The sequence below is a fragment of the Mustela nigripes genome, chromosome 17 (assembly GCF_022355385.1).
Source record: "Mustela nigripes isolate SB6536 chromosome 17, MUSNIG.SB6536, whole genome shotgun sequence".
NCBI classification, from domain to species: domain Eukaryota; kingdom Metazoa; phylum Chordata; class Mammalia; order Carnivora; family Mustelidae; genus Mustela; species Mustela nigripes.
In genome coordinates this window covers 54,416,808-54,435,689 of record NC_081573.1, presented here as the reverse complement: position 1 = coordinate 54,435,689, position 18,882 = coordinate 54,416,808, and the positions used below count along the sequence as shown (strand labels likewise).

The 18,882-nt window shown below is 43.7% G+C and overlaps 1 protein-coding gene across 1 annotated transcript in view; it reads right to left on the bottom strand.

The window, feature by feature from the left end:
* Positions 1 to 18,882, bottom strand: part of CDH13 (cadherin 13) — a 987,824-nt gene that overhangs the window by 765,922 nt on the left and 203,020 nt on the right. The window contains exon 2 of the mRNA XM_059382150.1: positions 179 to 290. Coding sequence (XP_059238133.1) covers positions 179 to 290 — 112 coding nt within the window. The remainder of the gene's footprint in view (positions 1 to 178; positions 291 to 18,882) is intronic.

Sequence of the window (18,882 nt, the reverse complement as noted above, 5' to 3'; positions counted from 1 at the left end):
TCTTCACCTCTCAGCCGACAAGGCTCTAATTCAAGCACTGGATCAGGCAGTGACATATAAGGAAAATGATCAGAAAACACTTCACTTAGGGAATACTGCATCCTGAGACACATTCTTAGACTCTGGTGAATTCAAGTATGAGAACAGACCCAAAGAATCACCGAGTGACATTGCTTACAGTTTAGAATCGCCTGGTCCTCGATGAACTGAGCTGGCTGGCTAATGTGGAACACTTTCTGCTGAAATCCAGGCGTGCAGTCCAAGTCTTCTGCAGATGTTAGCAGCAGCACCTGAGAAAAACCGAAGCCATCAATATTTTAACAGCGTCTTATGTGTTTGCCCCACTAACTTCTACCAAATCTGTGACTTTTAGAAATGAGCTGAGGTTTTAATTTCATTTCCCAAATAAAGAGGTAAGTTGATACTTCTCCAGTGGCTGCCAAGAATTCGCTTTGGCAATGAGATTTGGAAAACACGCAAATAGGAACAGCTGCTGTAGCTTCCATCAAGTTGCTGTGAAAGAAATAACTTTGTCAGATTTTTACACCTGCTAAGAATCTCACCATGGTTTCTATGTGTGAAAGTTCATTACAAAAACAGTCAATTTCATAGGACGCCCAGGTTAAAACCAACTTCATTGTCATAGATGCAAAGGAGCAGTGCCATCTTTAAGGAGGAGGAAAGCAGAATATTCCACTGGAAATTGCTTCCCGAAGGAATTCGGGGCCCACTAGACCTTCCCGATCCAATACGGTGGCCGTGAGCCACACTCGGCTACTGAGCACGTGAAGTTGTAGCGGGGCTGAAGTCGTCAGTATAAAAGATGTGTTGGATTTTGAAGACTGAGTACCAAAAAGAAGAATGGTGTCAAATACCTAATTTAAACATCTGTAGATGGATTACATGTTGAAACAATAATATTTTACAGACTGGATAACATAGATATATTATTAAAGTCAATGTCACCACTTTCTTTTTACTCTTATAAGTCTGGCTACTAGAAAAATCTAAAACTTACAATTGCTTCAAAAAGCTCAGTTTTTTTTCTTTACAAATCCTTGGGGTGCTTCATCCCACGGTCAAAAATTTAGGCTGTATGTTTTGGAATATACAAGTGTGTGACACATTCTTGGACAAGGGATGATTTAGGAAGGTAAGAAATAGTTTTGGGTTTAGTAGGTCAAGATTACAAGCCCCGTGAAGATGGGAGGGACCTCTTTTTCCCCAACTTTGATACCAAGCACCTACTGCATTTACTGGCCCAGAGAAGACGCTCCGTATTACTTAATGCATAAGTGCTAACGTTCTCTACCGTTCCTTTATGGCGAGCGCTATGCTAAGTTTGTTATATGCATCATCTCCTTGGATCTCTACTGCAGCCTATGATGTATTTAATATTTCATAGGACAAGGGCCTCACATTCTAGAGATGCTGACACTTTTCCAGGATGGTGCATTTAGGAGGACGGGGGCCAGGATCTGAAGCCAGGCTTACATGTCCTCTCATCTGGATGATGGTCGGAGCTCCTCCCAAGCCACCGTAGGCTTTCCATGTCTCGGGGTGGGATTTTACTTTTTTTTTTTTTTTTTTTCTCTGAGCTGTTTCTCTGAAATCTGGGGAAGGCCGTTTTAACAGAGCATGGTGCCGGCAGAGAGTTTGGAAATTCACATTTTCAGCAGAAGCCCTTGACCATAACTGATGAGAATCTGTGCACAAATACCCCAGCCATCTCACCCCCCAGGAGAGAGCTCTCAAAGGCAGTGTTCTGTCTCCCTGTCTCCACGTGCAGCCCCAGCTGCCCACGATGGCATCTGGTGAGATAACTCACCTTCCATTGGCTGCCTTTCCTTCCCTGACTCGCTTCCTCATGAAATGGGAATTTCACGATTCCCGGGGTTGTCTGACACCTCCTCCCCCCCAAAAAAAAATCCACTTGCACTCAAATCTTTGATTTACTGCCTGCTTCTTAGGAAACCAAATTTTGATCCTGTGTTGCAAACTCTTAACCACTGGACACAAGCTGTTGAAGAAAACTCATTATTATTCCCACCAGCAAATTCCAAAGAGTGCACAAAAGGTTGGGATGCCTTGGAACCAGGGCTTGTCTCTAAATACCAGCCCACTGAGAGGCACTGAACCCCAAGGAATGAGAGCGAGAATTAATCTTCAGAGGTTCGTGGTGTGGCTGAACCAAGGAACATCAGAGAAATTGAAATGGGTCAGTCGTCACCCTGACTGACATCATCTTTCAAAAATCAAAGGGGTTAGGATTTTATAGTTCCATATTGGAGCAGTTCTGCTTGTGAAACTTTCCCTTGCCTCCAGAGCAGACTCTGGGAAGATTGCTTCCAAGGCAATCATAATGCTGACATCCCAAGTGGCACACACACAGAATGCAGATTCAGGACTCGGAATAATTTGCGGGCAATTCTGCAAGCAGAAAATCTATAACTGGCCAATGCAAATCCAGTTAAACAGAAAACGGTCAAAGGCGGCCTCCAGGCACCCGGTGCCTACAATTAGACCTTAACCTTCTAGTCAGCTAATTCTGCCCTCAACCCCAGACCAGTAAATCAGTCACCCCCTAGAACTATGGAGATGCCATTTCTCTAGCGATCCTGAACATAAGGGTCTGGACCGGGTTGAGGGATTAGTTCAGTGGACGACGTGGATCTTGTCTCTCCGGAGCTCCATCTCTGTCCTGACACCTGGGCGGGCTCTATTCAGGATTCCTCCAGAGTCAAAAAGGAAAAATAAACCTTTTCCAACAGCTGACCGTCCGGGAGGGTGGGAGTGGTGAGAGGACTCCCAGAGGCTTAGCTTTAATCTGCACATTCTTGGGTCGCGCCACCCACCAAACTCATAAGAGAAAAGCGCGCAGCACTCTCCTGGGCAACGTGTGACTCAGTGCAGCGAGAACGAGTCCCTCCTCCCTGCGTTCATTCATTTACGTATTGCCCCGAACTTGTTCATCGCCCGGGATTCAGCAAGCACTTGGCGAGGTGCTGTTCTGGAGCTTATCTATATAAGCATCATAAGGCAGGAATTAGAAGCACAAACTCCAGAGGTTCAAATCCTGGCCCTGTCCTTTACTGACTGACAGTAATGGAAATCGGGAGACTAAGATGTACTTTCAGCGGATGGTGCATGTGAACTACAATAGGGGCGCTCATTCAGTTAGGTGTCCGACCCTCCCTCTAGATCACTCTAGGGTTCTCTCTTGCTTTCCCCGCCCCCCAAATTTAAAAAATTTGAAAAAAATATAACAACTAGAATAGTGTCCCACAGGGTAAGTGACCAGCAAGGGTTAACTGTTCACGTGGACTAGAAAAGATGACAAATCATAATTTAATTAACTAACTAGAATTTTAACTTGAGAGGAAATTGCAGGTGTCTTGGAGAGCACATAAAAGCCAGGGACAGGGAGTTTAACTTCCTCTGGGGGGACCAGGGAAAGCAAACCCATGGAAGGGACATTTCTGCTTTGATCTCAAAGATGGGCCAGAATTAGCTAGATAAACGGAAAGGAACATAGACTTCTCTTTTTTGCCAGCACACTCTTTGCTTTCACGTTTAAGTTCCTTTGTGTCTGTCTGGGTTTCATGTAACACATCTCTGAAATCAGAAAATTGTATGTAAAAAAGAACCCAGACTAATTTAGGGCTTCCCAAAAGCTGAATGTCTGACTGGGTAGTAGTAGTAGAAAATACTACTGATTGCTAGTGCCCTTGACTTTCTAGCAGAATTTAAGCATGAACTGGTCAGGGATACCCACTTGCCAATTTCAACCATAATGAGTTTGGTGGAAGATTATGAAGAAGCCTCCCTCAGTGGTTTAAAGATAAGTGTTTGTACATTACTCCCCAACTAGATGAAGCCCCTTCTCCAACACCATCAGGTGTCACTCTTACATATACGCTACCTGGACCTACTTTTCTCCAAACCCTCTTTGATATTTCCAGAATATATGCTATGAACATTCTGAATTTATCTTTAATGCCTTAGAAATAATGGTCTTCCTACAAGGTTTTGGGTTCATTTATGCATTAGCTTGCATCTCATAAACAAGAAGCAGCCAATACACCTTTGAAAGCTCAGCAGTGGTCAAATTTTATGATCACTGAAGGATTTCTATTATTTGAAAATTACAATCAGCCTGCTTATGAAAGCAGATTCGTGTCCAGACCAACTATAAGTACGGAACACAGCCACATCGGTTCGGTGGGAATCCTGGTTTATTAGCTGCCATTTACCAGCTGTGACCTTGGGCAAGTAACCTTCTGTGTCTCATTTTCCTCCGATGGAATTTGGAACAATCATAGTATCTTAAAATTATTATGAGGACTAAATGAGTTAATTGTCTTTAAGGGCCTTATGTCATTCAGGGCATAGTAGTTGCTCAATAAATGTTTGCTATTATTATTACCATTGTTTCTCTATATTCTGTTAAAAACAATAGACACAATTCACTGATACCATATTCCCTAGGATAGACATTGACAGATATCATCCAAATATTACTCTTTTTGCTACTATAAAACTGGCCAGTGTATAGACTGTGCTCAGATATATTCAAAGGGAAACAGCAAGGGCCTGAGTCAGGTAGAAGGTGGAGGAGGGTTTGCATCTTGGGGTCAAGCGCACAATGGTAAACATCAGTGCCCATTGTGAGCGGAGTTGTGCTGGTTTTGTGGGACACTGGTGTACACCAAGCGTCCTTTAAAACGGTAGCTCAGAGCTCCATCCTCTGTGTAAGCGCCACTGCCCTAACTGTACACACCGAGAGCAAAGCCTTACATCACACTCTTTATAACTGCCTCTTATTTTAGCTTCCATTTCTTTGCTGCTGTTCTGAGCTTTCTTTTTTAAAAAGAAAGGGTTTATGTTTATCCTGACAGGTAGTGATTCACGAACATAGCCAACTTTGGATTTTGCTTCCAGAAAAAAAATTTTTTTTTTTTTTTTCTGTCCCAGACTGCAGGTTGCCAACTGGCAGCAGACGCGACGGACGTGGCCAGCAGATCTGGTGAGTTTAGCGATAGCAGTCTATCATAAAAGTTAAATTATCCCGTTATAAAGGGTGTACCTCTCTTGGCTGTCCTTGTCTGCACCGTTCCCTGTATTATCCCTCCTGCTCGCTTGACTCATTAACACACTGTCTGGCCCCCGAGGCATTTGAGTTTGCAATCCCTCCTCTAGACTTGGGAAATGGGCTTTTCAAACAAAGAACTCTCCTTGGTATGAGTCTCTACTTACTTGTCCTAATTGTATCCACAACTGTGTGCTCCTAGCTCTGTTGCTGTGGGTTTTGCCATGTGACTGAGTTCTGGCCAACACGAAGAGAGTAAAAGGGTTTTCGCCACTTCTCAGCCTGGCCCCTGAACTGTCTCCTCTTCCTCATCTATGAAAACAGAAAGGAAGGACTTCCAAGATGGTGGAGACTTCCGGTAGAAAGAGCCCAGTGCACAGACCCTTACGATCTAGGGCTGCGTGTGTGAGCCCGCACCTCTCCTGGCCAACGACGATATGCTAAATGTGGAAGAGACAGGGACACAGAGGGGCTTCTCTACCATGGTGTCACAAATACGTCCCAGGGGTCAGAGAAAAATATCAGGACTGAAGAAAAGCTTAACACAACTGTATCCGAAGTAGCCATAGCTCCAAAGAGAAACTTCCTGCCACAAATGAGCCCAGCGGGCAGTGAGCAGCCTAAGATCTCATCGTCACGTAAGCCAACTCCAAAATGGTATTTGCCAAGTGAACTCACTAGTGTCTCCTGGCCCCTCATTGTTTTCCTCTCACGGACTCACTGCTTTTTGCTATTAGCGTGGACGGACAGTTTCTTTATCCTTGCCATAAAACACCTCTGGTTTACTTGTGTCAAAGTCAGCCTACTGGAGTCTTTTTGGAGGAGCTTAGATTGGCAGGGAAGAAAGGCTGCCGCTCCGGCTTGCAGGATATAAAGATGTTACAGCAGTGAATTTTGATTGATTCTTTATCCTGCCAGAGTCCTCGAAGGGTTTATAAAGGCACCCTGCCTACACGGAAAGCACGGAGAGAAGAGGCGCTTTAAAAACACACACAAGGGCACATCCGTGTACACACAAGCACACATGCACACAGGCACGGACACTTGTGCATACCCTCATGAGAGCGTCAACTCGTGTCATCCACACTACCCACGAATCTGACCTCCTGACCATCTTCCTGGGGATTGATAGCCTCAGAAACACAGAATCCCTGCCATTTTCTTGGCCTTTAATGTAACCGACACTTAGAAATGATTTTGCGATTCTTGGGAAGAAAAAGAGAGAGAATACTTCTGGTTTGGTGAGTCCTTCATACCCAGTTTGAACTGCTTCCCTTCACCCATAGTTTGGAACCAACATCTTTATCGCCATCTGAATGCTACTCCGTATCTTTTCTTCAAATTGTTAAATGCAAAGCCACAGAATTACCGTTGCCCAAGGATGTCCTCAGCCCAATCCCCAGAACCTGTGGATATGTTGGATTAAATGGTCATGGGGAATTAAAGTTGAAAGCCAACTGACTTTAAAAAAGAATAATTATCCTGGAGTATTCAGGTATAATCACAAGGATCCATGAAATTGGAAGAGAGAAGGGTGAAAAGCTCCAGAAAGGGATGTGACCCTAAGAACCAGGCTGCAGAGATGAGGTGTAAGAAAGCCTCAACCTGCCATTGCCAACTTTGGAAGTGGACAAAGGGATGACCAGCCAAGGAGGGCAAGAGGCCTCCAGAGGCTGGAGAAGGATAAACACAGATTCTCCTAAACATCTGGAAGGAATACAGCCCTGCTAATACCTTGGTTTTAGCCCAGTGAGGCTGATTTTGGACTGCTGATCTTCTAAACTACATGATAATCCATGTGTGTTGTTTTAGTTCGTCTTAGTTAACTTAATTTTTTAAATTTAGCTGATTTCAGTTAATGCTAAGCACATGGCAATTTGTTACAGCAGCTGGAGGAAACTCATACAGTCTACCATGGTATTGCCCCACAGTAGACCCTCAGAAAACATTGTCTCCCTTTACTTTGTTTTTTTTTTTTTTTTTAAGATAAAAATATAATCTGGGCAAACCAACAGAGAGAGAGGAACAGAGGAAGGAGGAAAGATGGAAAAGTGGACGGAAATGGAGGGAGAGAAGAAGAGAAGGAAGATGAAAACAGACTCATGACTTTGGAACCCTGGCCAAGACTGTCAGGTGGTCATGATGTAGAAATTGCTGTCTGAGGGCTTCATTCCTGAACACCAACAGCACAGCTTCTTCTCTTTGGTCTTAGCAACTGTCCTTGCAAGTGGTAGGGCATTTTTGATCTGCTATCATAACAAAGTAGTAGGGTTCATTTTTTCCATTAATTTCCTTAGACAAAGTTTACAATTTCTATTATCTGCCAGGAATGTGGTTAGATGTCAGAGATGGAGAAATGAACATAGTCCTTGATAAAATTATTATCTAGAAGAAAAGGCAGACACAGGACAAATAATAATATAATATCATGTTATATTATATTATATTTTCTGTATATTGGGCATTAGAAAGTGGCTCAAAACAAAGAATCCTGAACTAAATTACCTGGGTTCAAATTCTAATTTTACCCCTTAGTTGCTGTGTGACCCTGGGCAAGGTACTTAACTTCTCTGTGCCTTAGTTCTCTCATTTGTACACTATAGCCAGTAAGGTTTTCTACCCTCATCAGTTTGCGAGGCCAATGAGTTAACATAAATCAAAAGGTTTAGGACAGGAACTGGCTCATAATAGGTGCTACATGCTAATCAGAATAGGGACCAGGTCACGGATAAAGCCATATTGGAAAACTGATTGACATTTCTCAAGTAGTAAAGAATAATAAAGAATGTTCCATGCAGAGGTTTGGTAAGTGCAAACACTAGGCATGCCAGCTGAAGAAACAGGAAGCAATTTGGCAGGGATAACAAGCTCTGGGTTGTTTTCAAGATTATTTGAAAGTGTTTTGTCTTAAAGTAGGATTGAGCTGACCAGGCATGTCCTCCTTTAGTCTGGCTAAAACAGAGCCAAAAATAATTCACTCAATGAAATCACAATTTCTGTCTAAATAGAATTAACTGTTCACTATTAAGATTTGAGGATGAATCAACTAGAATCAACCAGTAAATTTTGAAAGAAGAACAGTTTTGTAAGAATTTTAGTTAACACGATTAGGAAGATTTGGTTAACTGGCCCTTAGGAGAAGCTAGAGGCTGTACCTGCTCTAGAGTTGGTGAGATTTATGTCTATTTATGAAATCTTAGTAATTAAATTAGGGGTTTCAGATGCCAGATAAGACCTGCTTCCCTTAAATCAAATAAAGAAGGGAGTCCTTGTATGAAATGCTCCTGGGTGAGACCAACTGTGTGCCAGGCATTGGAAGAGCTATCTGGTCCACATGTAAAACCCCAACCCCATGGAGACAACGGATAGAATACAACTAGATGAATAGATCTGGGGGGAAGATTCAGTCCAACAGATGACAATGCTCCAGTCTACTACCTCAGCCAGCCTCCCATCTCAGCCACTGCTGCTGTGAACAGTTTCCTAAGAGCTCAGCCTTGTCCCATAGAATGTCCTCAGTCTCTTCACATTTTGCTGTGGGACTTGCTCCTATGCTGCAGGAACCCGGTTAATGTGAGGTTGAGCAGAGCTGGGAAAGATGGAGGAGCTGATGCTCCAGGGGAATCCCTCAGGGGCGCCCTCAACACTGAGAAATGGCAGCAGGTTGCATGTCCTAACTGCCTTCCTCCAGATGCACACTTCCGGAGTGAAGGAACATCCCATGTGCCTTTCAGAGGTCTTGTTGGTTTAGCCCTCGCTGCCCACAGCGGTGACTTCAGTGACATGTCATTATATTGGCTCTCTTTCTCCTCCCCTGCCTCACCCCCTTGCCCCTCATTCCTGCTTCCTGGGTCATCTCCTAAAGAAAGCAGCCTTTATCTAGCCCATTGTCTCCAGCTCTGATTCAGGGGAACCCAAAATAAGACATGGCCCATACACTAGTTCCACATTGCTGCTGTATCAAGTTCCCTCCATTTTAGTGGCTTGAGAAGTATTTTATTATCTTACAGTTCCAGGTATCAGGAGTCTAAAATGGGCTGATAGGGCTGTGTTCCTTCAGCAAGCTTCAAGGGAAAATCTTTTTCCTTTGGCTCTCCTGCTCCCATAGACCAACTCTATCCCTCAGCATGACATCATTCCTTTATCTATCTTCAAAGCCAGCAGCATAGCAACTCTTCGTCTCTCTCTGTCTCTCTTCTTCCGTCATCATGTGGCCTTCTGTTTCTGACTCCTCCTGCATCCTTTTTAGAAGGACGATTCTGATTACACCATGCCCACCTGGGTAATCAAGGTGATAGCCATGTGTTCTGGAAGTTAGGGTGTGGACATGTTCAGGGAACCATTTCTAAGCCTACTATAACCCATGAATAACTTCTATAAGGGAAGGGGAAGGTTCTATAAATACAGGTTCAGTCCAAAATGCCCAAGAAGTATAGAAACAACATAAGTGTCCATCAATGGAAGAGTAGATGGAGAATATATAAGATACATATTATATATAAATATATATATATATATATATTCCACATATAATATGTTCCATATGTCACATCATATATTTCAGTTATGGGATATTCATATATATAATCTATGTAGAAAGAGAATATTATTTAGCCATGAGAAAGGAGGACATCCTGCCATTGGTGACAACATGGACAGACTTCGTGGGCATTATAGTCGGTGAAATAAGCCAAACAGAGAAAGACAAATCCTACATAATATCACTTATATGTGGAATCTAAAAAAAAAAAAAAAAATCAAATTCATAGAAACAGAGAATAGGAAAGAGGTTGCCATGGGCTTGGAAGTAGAGTAGATAGGGACAGGTTGGTAAGAGGATACAAATCTTCAGCTTTAAGAAGATTCAAATGTGAAGATGTTCTGTAAAACATAATGACTACGGTTGGTAGAGTGTGGTATGGTTGATGTTTGCTGAAAGGGCTGGTATTCAGATGTTCTCATTCACACAAAAAAATTAAACATTAAAAAAGGAAGGGATAGATATGTGGAGTGTTAGGGGTGCTAACTGACTAGATACCTAGACGGGGGGGGGGGGGGGCGGTAATCCTCTCACAAGGCACATACATTATATTAAAATTTTGTCAATTATACCTCAATAAATCTGAAATTAAAAAGCAAATAAATAAACAAGCAAACAAACACAACCTCCCAAAATGTCTGAGAGGGAATCATTCCATAATTACCCACATTCCTGACCATATTTACCCGTAAAACCAGGCAGACCTAAAGGGAAGACCCCACTGACGGCCAACAGGCACCTATCCAGGCCCGATGCTGTGTCATCGGAACAACTAGACTATGACCTTTTCTTGACTAGAAATAATTATCAGATCCTGCCCGGCCTTGCCGTGAAGTGGAACATTTTTATTCTAACTGCGCAACCCTCAACGCTTTCTTCTCTGCCAGACATTAGACAAGATGTCAGATTTGTCATCACACCGGAAGGTTTTTATTAATTATCTTTCAGAGGCAAAGTCCTTTTTGTAATTTATTTTTTCACACCAGGAAAATTCTTCTATTGAACTAAACGTCTATCTTGTTAAATTGTTTTTTTCTGCTAATGATTCTCGCTTTGAGAACTTCCAGAAGAAAAGAAATCAACCCGGCAGAAGTTGGTGTTGACGTTGAGGAACCGATTATGTTAAGCAGAATGCCACAGAACCTCTCTTGGGATAGAGAGTGATATGCATCTTTTCTTTAAAATCTAACTGCCTAGGGTTGGGCGCCTGGGTAACGCAGTTGGTTAAGACTCTCGGTTTCCGCTCAGGTCATGATCTCTGGTCATGAGATCGATCCCCATGTTGGTCTCCACGCTCAGTGGGGAGTCCCTTGAGAACCTCTCCCTCTCCCCCTCCCTACTGAGCTCGCACACTCTCTCTCTCTAAAATTTATAAATAGGGGTTCCTGAGTAGCTCAGTGGGTTAAGCCTCTGCCTTCAGCTCAGGTCATGATCTCAGGGTCCCGGGATCGGGCCCCACATCGGGCTCTCTGTTTGGCTAGGAGCCTGCTTCCCCCTCTCTCTCTGTCTGCTGCTCTGCCTACTTGTGATCTTTGTCTGTCAAATAAATAAAATCTTAAAAAAAATAATAATCTACATAAATAGATCTTTGAGATCTAACTGCCTAATGTGTAGTTAGGATAAAAATTTGTCCAAATACTTGCTTGCCCAAATCAGAAAGGAATTGCAATGACGGCTCTACTTGCCAATTAATCATATTCTTAAAGATTCATTCACCGATGTGAGTATCGTTTATTGAGTGGCTACTACCCATTACTGCCAAGATCCACAAAAACGAGTAAGACAGGGCCCCTACCCTTTAGGAACACAAATCACAACAGGAAAGAGAGGCATATAAATACAAACTTAAAAAACACAATTAAAAATATGGGAACGGAGTACATAACCTTGTAGAAATAATAAAAAGGAGAACATCATTCACCCGATGTTAGAGCAGTGGGAGTGAGGTCTTGGGCACATCAATTCAGTTGATTTTGCTTGTATGCCCTTACATATTAAACAAAAGACGATGTACAGTGAGAAGAACCATGATTGATTGTGATCTCTTCACGCTGCTACGAGTTACTACTCAGAAGGACTCAGGTATCTTAAGATGGAGCTACCATGCTGTTGTTGAAAAAAAATTCCTGAAGTATTTGATAACTTTGTTTTTAAAAGTCAAGAATTCTTGAGAAGATGGAAACTAGAAAATAATTTAACTTTTCTGCTTCATATTTCTAGAGGAGGAAGCAAGATAGTAATATAAAGTCTAAGTGGAACACGAGGTGGCCCCTGGTTTCAAGTAGGAAATACCTGTGAAGAAGACCCAGGGGAGTCCTCGTAAGTGTTTAACAATTGGCTCTCCAATAATGAAATGCCTTAATTTGTAACTTGTGCTAATTTCCATAGTGCAGATACTCCCATCATGGCCAATTTTGAGTTGCCAACATGGTCACTGTGTACAGAATTGGGAAGAGATACGCACAGTTGGCTCCCATGAGCTAAGCAGCCCCAACACAGAACTGAGCGTGCCAGTTCCTAATTCGGGTTTGTGGGTAAGACCTTGCTAGCATTTTTGCAGGCTCTTTATAAATATGAACCACCAGGACACCAAGGAGAGCTTCCTTCTTTCCCATGATGACACTTTGTAATCAAGGACGGGGTTATACGATATATGAGTTAAAACAGCCTGGAAAATCCTTCCTAATGGAGCAAAATGGCCCACCATAATTCAGTTTTTTTAGTAAGAGAAAAATGCAGTGAATCCCTGATTCATGACCATGCGTTATTTAAATATTGCTTTTGATGTTTTATCCAGAATCCTAGCTCGAATGATCAGAGATAATCCTGCCTTCTGACATAATTAGGGAGCTGCTGCTTTGCTAAGCTGGAGGATAATCAAGTTGACCTTGAAAGTTCATCTGTAGTACTACTAATGTTCAGAACACAGATGGGGCAGCTACATGAGAGCCCCCATCGATAGTCAAACATCAGCTACAGACTTTGTTCCAAGGACAAACAGGCTCTATCAGAGAAGGTACAGTGTTTTGATGGCCAGCAGATCCCCTTAAGGCCACACTATCTCTGAGATGGCTTTCATTTATGGATTAATCGCTAACATTTAAATATCATGGATTTTCACCAAGTTCTTGGGTTTGAGGCCATGCCGAGATTGCAGTCCAGTATTCTCCGGATGGGTAGAATCTCCTCTCCAACTGACAAGAGTCCATGCCCCTCCCCCTTTGACCCCTAGCAACAAGTGCCATTTGCCTTTTATTATCTCAATTGTGCTATCGCTTTCCGAAATTAAACTTAGAAGTGCTGTTTGGTTTGCCTTCATGTCTTCATGTGGATTTCTCTGATGCCAAGACCTCATTGTTCGTCTTCATCACCTTCCTGGGCTTCCCCAGCACTCGAGCTTCCATTCTCCATGTACTAGTCCTGCTAGGAAAGGAGTCTCCCTTGACCGGGCTGCAGAGAAGTTGTCTTTTACGGTGAAACCACCAACACCGTAGAAAAGTCTACAGTGTGCTCCTCTTGAAACCACTTTCATATTTCCTGTCTCTGGATGCTGGGGAGCTGAGTCAGCCTGCTCCATTACTCAAGTTCATTTTCTGAAAGCATCAGGCCCTTCCTCTTAGCTCATTTGCTCAAAGGCACAAACTTTTTATGGTGATAAAAAGGGCTTCTTGCTGGTCTCCAAAGACAGAGGATATCCCCTCCCTCAGCTTTACTGCAGTGTCTGCCTCTCTAATCTCTACAGCAGTTGGGAAGCCTCTTCAACTCGCTCCTCACTAAAAACAAACAAGAAAGGCATGTGTAGATACACATACATGAACTCATGAGCCTCTCTCCTTATCACTGCTGCATTATATGTAGGTGTGGATAAACCAGACTGTTTCCTCCATCGAGCAAATATTGGCCAGGTTTTGAGCTGAGGAGAAAGAAAGTGTCTGAGCCAAGACAGTTTGAGGAGGATATTATGTATTTTTTTTCCCTCATGTCTATTCGAGTCCACAAGCTCAATTACCTGAAATTTCATGAGTCAGAACTTGGGATATTTTCATCTCAAGCTGGCTTAATGTAATATTAAAAGTTTCTGCTAATCCTACTACTCTTTCAAAGAAAGTTTGATTCTTCTTAGAAAAAAAAAATAGTGATATCTCCCCCATAGTAAAATTTACAGAAGAGATTTTCTCCAAAAATTATATGGTGTCCAGTACGGTCACATGAAGGGCCTCTATGCTAGGCTAGGAGGCTACACCAGAGTCTCTCTAGGCAGATGTCAGCTGGAGACTTTGTTCTAGGGGCAAGTAAAGCAGAGAAGGGCACATTGTGAGGGCTATGAGCCCCATTGGGCCCCTGTATCTGTTATGTGGCCAGAAAGGTAAGCCTCCAAGTGGGAGGTGCTGGGGGTAGGACTAAGGTCACAGAAAACAGACCGGGAAGGAGGGAGAATCAGGTTCCAGCTCAAGTTACCAATCACCCCAGGGTTTCTGACAATATCTGAGTTTAGCACTGAAAATCCCATATCCCAGGAAACTCAGTCCCAGGTACCCTAGCCCCCGCAGGAGATTGGACCACTGGAGCAGAAAGGGATATAGGAACTAGCAATGTATGGGCCAGGTTGGGGATAAGGGAAACAGGCATAGGACAGCACCCCAGTAACAGTGGGGCACTTTTATCTCACCTAAGCCTTAAGGTCCAGGAGGGAAGATAGTTTCCAGACCCAGCATTCGCTGAGAGGAGCTGCGACCCCCACCCCGTAGACAGAGCCGACTGCAGAAACTTTCTCTCCTTCCATCTGAGCTCTGTCCTAGTCCGCCACTGGCTCAAGCCTTCAGGCCCAGCCCCACCTACTGCCTGCTTTGGTAAATAAGATTTTATTAGAACACAGCCATGCTCACTGATTTACATATTGTCTTTGTTTTCACACTACAGTGACAGAGTTGAGTGTTTTGTAACTGAGACCTTATGGCCTGCAAAGCCTAAAATATGTATTATCCGGCCCTTTAGGAAAAATTTGCAGACCCCTGTGCTAGAGGGCAAGAGAGAAAAGGATAGGGAGCGGGCCGGGAAGGGCCGAAGAAGCTTCTCAGCCACTCTTTGCCCGTGATGCCAGTCAAAAAGATCGAGAACTGCTGGAAGAATCTAGGCCAACGTGTTGAAAATAGACGTGTCCCACAATTGCCGTGAGTATAAACAAAACCATGAGCTTCTTAAGCAGCCTCCCGTGAACGAGCCCTTTTTGAATTAGGCTCCTGCAGAGAAGGTGCAATTGTGGAAAGATGGGATTTAAGAAGCCCAGAGGCACGCAGCCTCCTCATGATATTTTTTTGGGTCAATTTTCTGTAAATTCAATATTGACAAAAAAAATTTTTTTTAACTTTCAGAGAAAATAATAAACAGGAAGGATGTGGACGTTTAGTTTTTTGGGATCAAGAAGAACTAAATGTTTCATAGTTATTAACGATACCCGTGTGACAAATATTTATTAAATGAGCACCTACTAACTGCCAGTTCTGCTTTAGACCCAGGAGATGACATAATAAGCAAAACATACATTTTTCTGCCCTTAGGGAACTTAATTCCAGTAGAGGGGGTACCAATGAACAAATAAGAAATAAATACAGAGGTTCTTTTCGGAGTGATAGACGTAGAGAAATGAAAATGAATGATGGGGCAGGAGGAAGGGCATTCAACGGGGAATGGGAAAGTGTCTTTAGTGAGGAGAATGCTGAGTAGCTGGTCACTCCAGGGTCATGCAAGAGCTTTTGAGTGTGGGAGGCACAGGGAGCAGGAAGCATAAAGGCAAGGCTCCGCTGCGTGGATATGCCCAGCACTGGGAGGAGGGTGGCCGGACGGCAGCACGGTGGATGAGACCGGAGGTAGGAGAGGCCTCTGGCCTGCACACAAACCCAGCAGACCTGGGACTATAGCCTTGCAATGGCCTGCTTGCAGCTTTGGCCTTTGACGGACATCTGGGAACGTGGATTTTGGGAGGGCCTCCGCTAATCTAACTGATAAGGCTGTCTCACTGTGCCTAAAATTTTTGCACAAATATTGTGATTTATGCTGAGCACCTTCTTCCTTCTGGGAGCCTGGATCTTTGCCCCATACCAGACGGAAGGTATGTGTGTCTGTGACCAGCCCCTAGTGGAACCCTGAGCCCTGAGTCTCTAATCAGCCTTCCTGGCTGACATCAGGTCCCACATGTAGCCACAGCTCGTTACTGGAGTGATAAAGCATGTCCTCTACTAGGAGAAGAGACTTCTGCCTTGATTTCCCCAGACTTCACCCCCTGCACCTTTGCCCTTTGCTGATTTTTCTCTGCATCTTCTCCCAAAATAAATCTTAGCCATGATTACATCCTGAGTCTTACAGGTTCTTTTAGCAAATCACTGAGCCTAGAGGTGGTCTTGGGGACCTGACGCAAATAGCAGATCTGTATTTCATTTATTTTCTCGGTGCCAAAACCCAGGGGAAGCACTTTCCGTGGACGTTCCCGTGTAAGCCTTGCCGCACTGAGACTGGCAACTCCCCTTCCCATCATCATCGCCACCATTTTACCGGTGAAATCGACAAGATCCTATTTCCGTACCTCGCTCAAGGTTACCTAGCTGAACCTGATGGAAAATCCAAGTAGACTAACTCCCAAACCTCTGATTTGCCCTCTGGGCTCACCTACAGCAAATGTCCAGCTGCAGGAAACTCAGGGATACTTCTGCATATTTGTTCCACTGCCACCACAATGGGTTGCCCATCTTAAGGCTTTAATCTCTTTTCTCATGAGATGTTCCAGCAAAGCTCATTCAGGTTCTACCTCCTAATCTTGATAGTGAATTTGAGCCTTTGTTGTAAGAAAGACTATTAAGATTTGGCAATAAGATTTTTCAAGGGTGATAAATATCCCTTTAAAGGCATTGCACATCCATTGACTGAGTAACTCTGTCCTAAAAATGAAAGTCACATTTGGAGAATGGAAGGGTGGGTTATGAAAATGCAAATTGGAATGACTTTATTGGCTGAGTTGAATTCAGCTCATCTCGTCACAAAGAAATATGAGTTGGGGAGCCCCCCCCCCCCAGTCAGCCAAGTCTGAGGCATTATGGAACGCACGGATTTGACATCAGTGCCCTCATAATAGAGTGTGATGTCTGCTTTTCAAAGTCAGCAGCAGAAAATGCCTAAATGCTATCATTTCCATTATCCTGGAACTTATTTGTGTTATTTTGAAAAAAAAAAAAAAATCTCTTTAGACCTGAATTTGTTTGTCATCAATATTCCTCAAAGTGGGTTACATATACCACGGCAGTATGAGATGATTTTAGGTGGTATCCTCCGAGGACAGATAAACATTTTTTTTTTGTATTTGAATAATTATATCTTTCTTTTAAAGCTTACCTCCTATTGATAGTAAGCAATATTGATTTTCTCCTTAGGGTAATGATAGAAAATTTATTTTCTAAATATATCAGGGACAAACAGTAAACTGATCTAAATAAAAGTAAACACTAAAGACAATGGGGTTGCATTAAAAAAATGAATTCTGTAAAAGACTGAAGTCGGAGAAAACCCTGAACTGGGTAATTTGTCTGGGAAGGTATACAGACAGGAATTTCCACCAGAGGTGGAGGAAATAGTAGGAGGATAGATGTAGGTCAGAAACATAAGAAAATAAAGCCATATAGTCTTTCAGATGTGTGGTTCTCCATATGGTCTCTGACCCAGCGCCTTTTGTGTGACCCGGGAGCTTGTTAGAAATGCAGATGCTCAGGGAAATACAAATCAAAACCACAATGAGATATCACCTCACACCAGTCAGAATGGCTAAAATTAACAAGTCAGGAAACGACAGATGCTGGCGAGGATGCGGAGAAAGGGGAACCCTCCTACACTATTGGTGGGAATGCAAGCTGGTGCAACCACTCTGGAAAACAGCATGGAGGTTCCTCAAAATGTTGAAAATAGAGCTACCTTATGACCCAGCAATCTCACTACTGGGTATTTACCCTAAAGATACAAATGTAGTGATCCGAAGGGGCACGTGCACCCGAATGTTTATAGCAGCAATGTCCACAATAGCCAAACTATGGAAAGAACCTAGATGTCCATCAACAGATGAATGGATCAAGAAGATGTGGTATATATACACAACGGAATACTATGCAGCCATCAAAAGAAATGAAATCTTGCCATTTGCGACAACGTGGATGGAACTAGAGCGTATCATGCTTAGCGAAATAAGTCAATCGGAGAAAGACAACTATCCTATGATCTCCCTGATATGAGGAAGTGGTGATGCAACATGGGGGCTTAAGTGGGTAGAATAAGAATCAATGAAACAAGATGGGATTGGGAGGGAGACAAACCATAAGAGACTCTTAATCTCACAAAACAAACTGAGGGTTGCAGGGGGGAGGGGAGTTGGGAGAAGGGGTGTGGGGTTATGGACATTGGGGAGGGTATGTGCTTTGGTGAGTGCTGTGAAGTGTGTAAACCTGGCGATTCACAGACCTGTACCCCTGGGGATAAAAATATATATTTATTAAAAAAATTAATTAAAAAAATAGTAGGAAAAGAAAAAAAAAAAGAAAGAAATGTGGATGCTTGGGTCCCACCTCGGACCCTCTGCGTCGGAAGCTCTGGAGGTGGGCCCCGGCCAGCCATGTTCCACGAGCCCTCTGGGTGACGCCAAGGCCCGGTCAAGCTTGAGAACCATGGCGTGAAATGGTTTGCCATCCCATTGCTCATTTAATCAATAAACGCAAAGGAAGCATCTTCCCCAGCCAACGCTCGTATCTGTACTCAAAGCCCCAGAAAGGCGCAAAGGAAGAAAACGTTTCCAACATTTTATTAAAGATGCCTGACATATGCCATGAGTGAATCATGGCAGGCACAGAGGAGCGGGGCCCTGAGCGAATGAGGCTCTGCTCAGGCCTCCGAGCGCGATGTCCCGGAGTGTTTGCAGGGGACACTTCCTGGTGTGACCAAGACATATATTTATTTTATCGTCATAGACTGATAGAGCCGATGAAACTCTGGCCAAGAATTAAATGTCCCCTGTCTGCTGGAGGCAAGCATGCATATAGATTGGTCTTCACAGCAAGGCAGCTCCGGCCTCCTCCTGTGTGTGAGCCGAGACCTTCCAAGCCGGGGGGGGGGGGGGGGGGGGGGGGGTCAGAGGGCGACGGGGGGGGGGGGCGGGGGGGGGGTGCCCCCACGGCACCCGCGAACCCCCCCGAGGCGAGGGGGGGAGGGTGAGGCAGAGCGC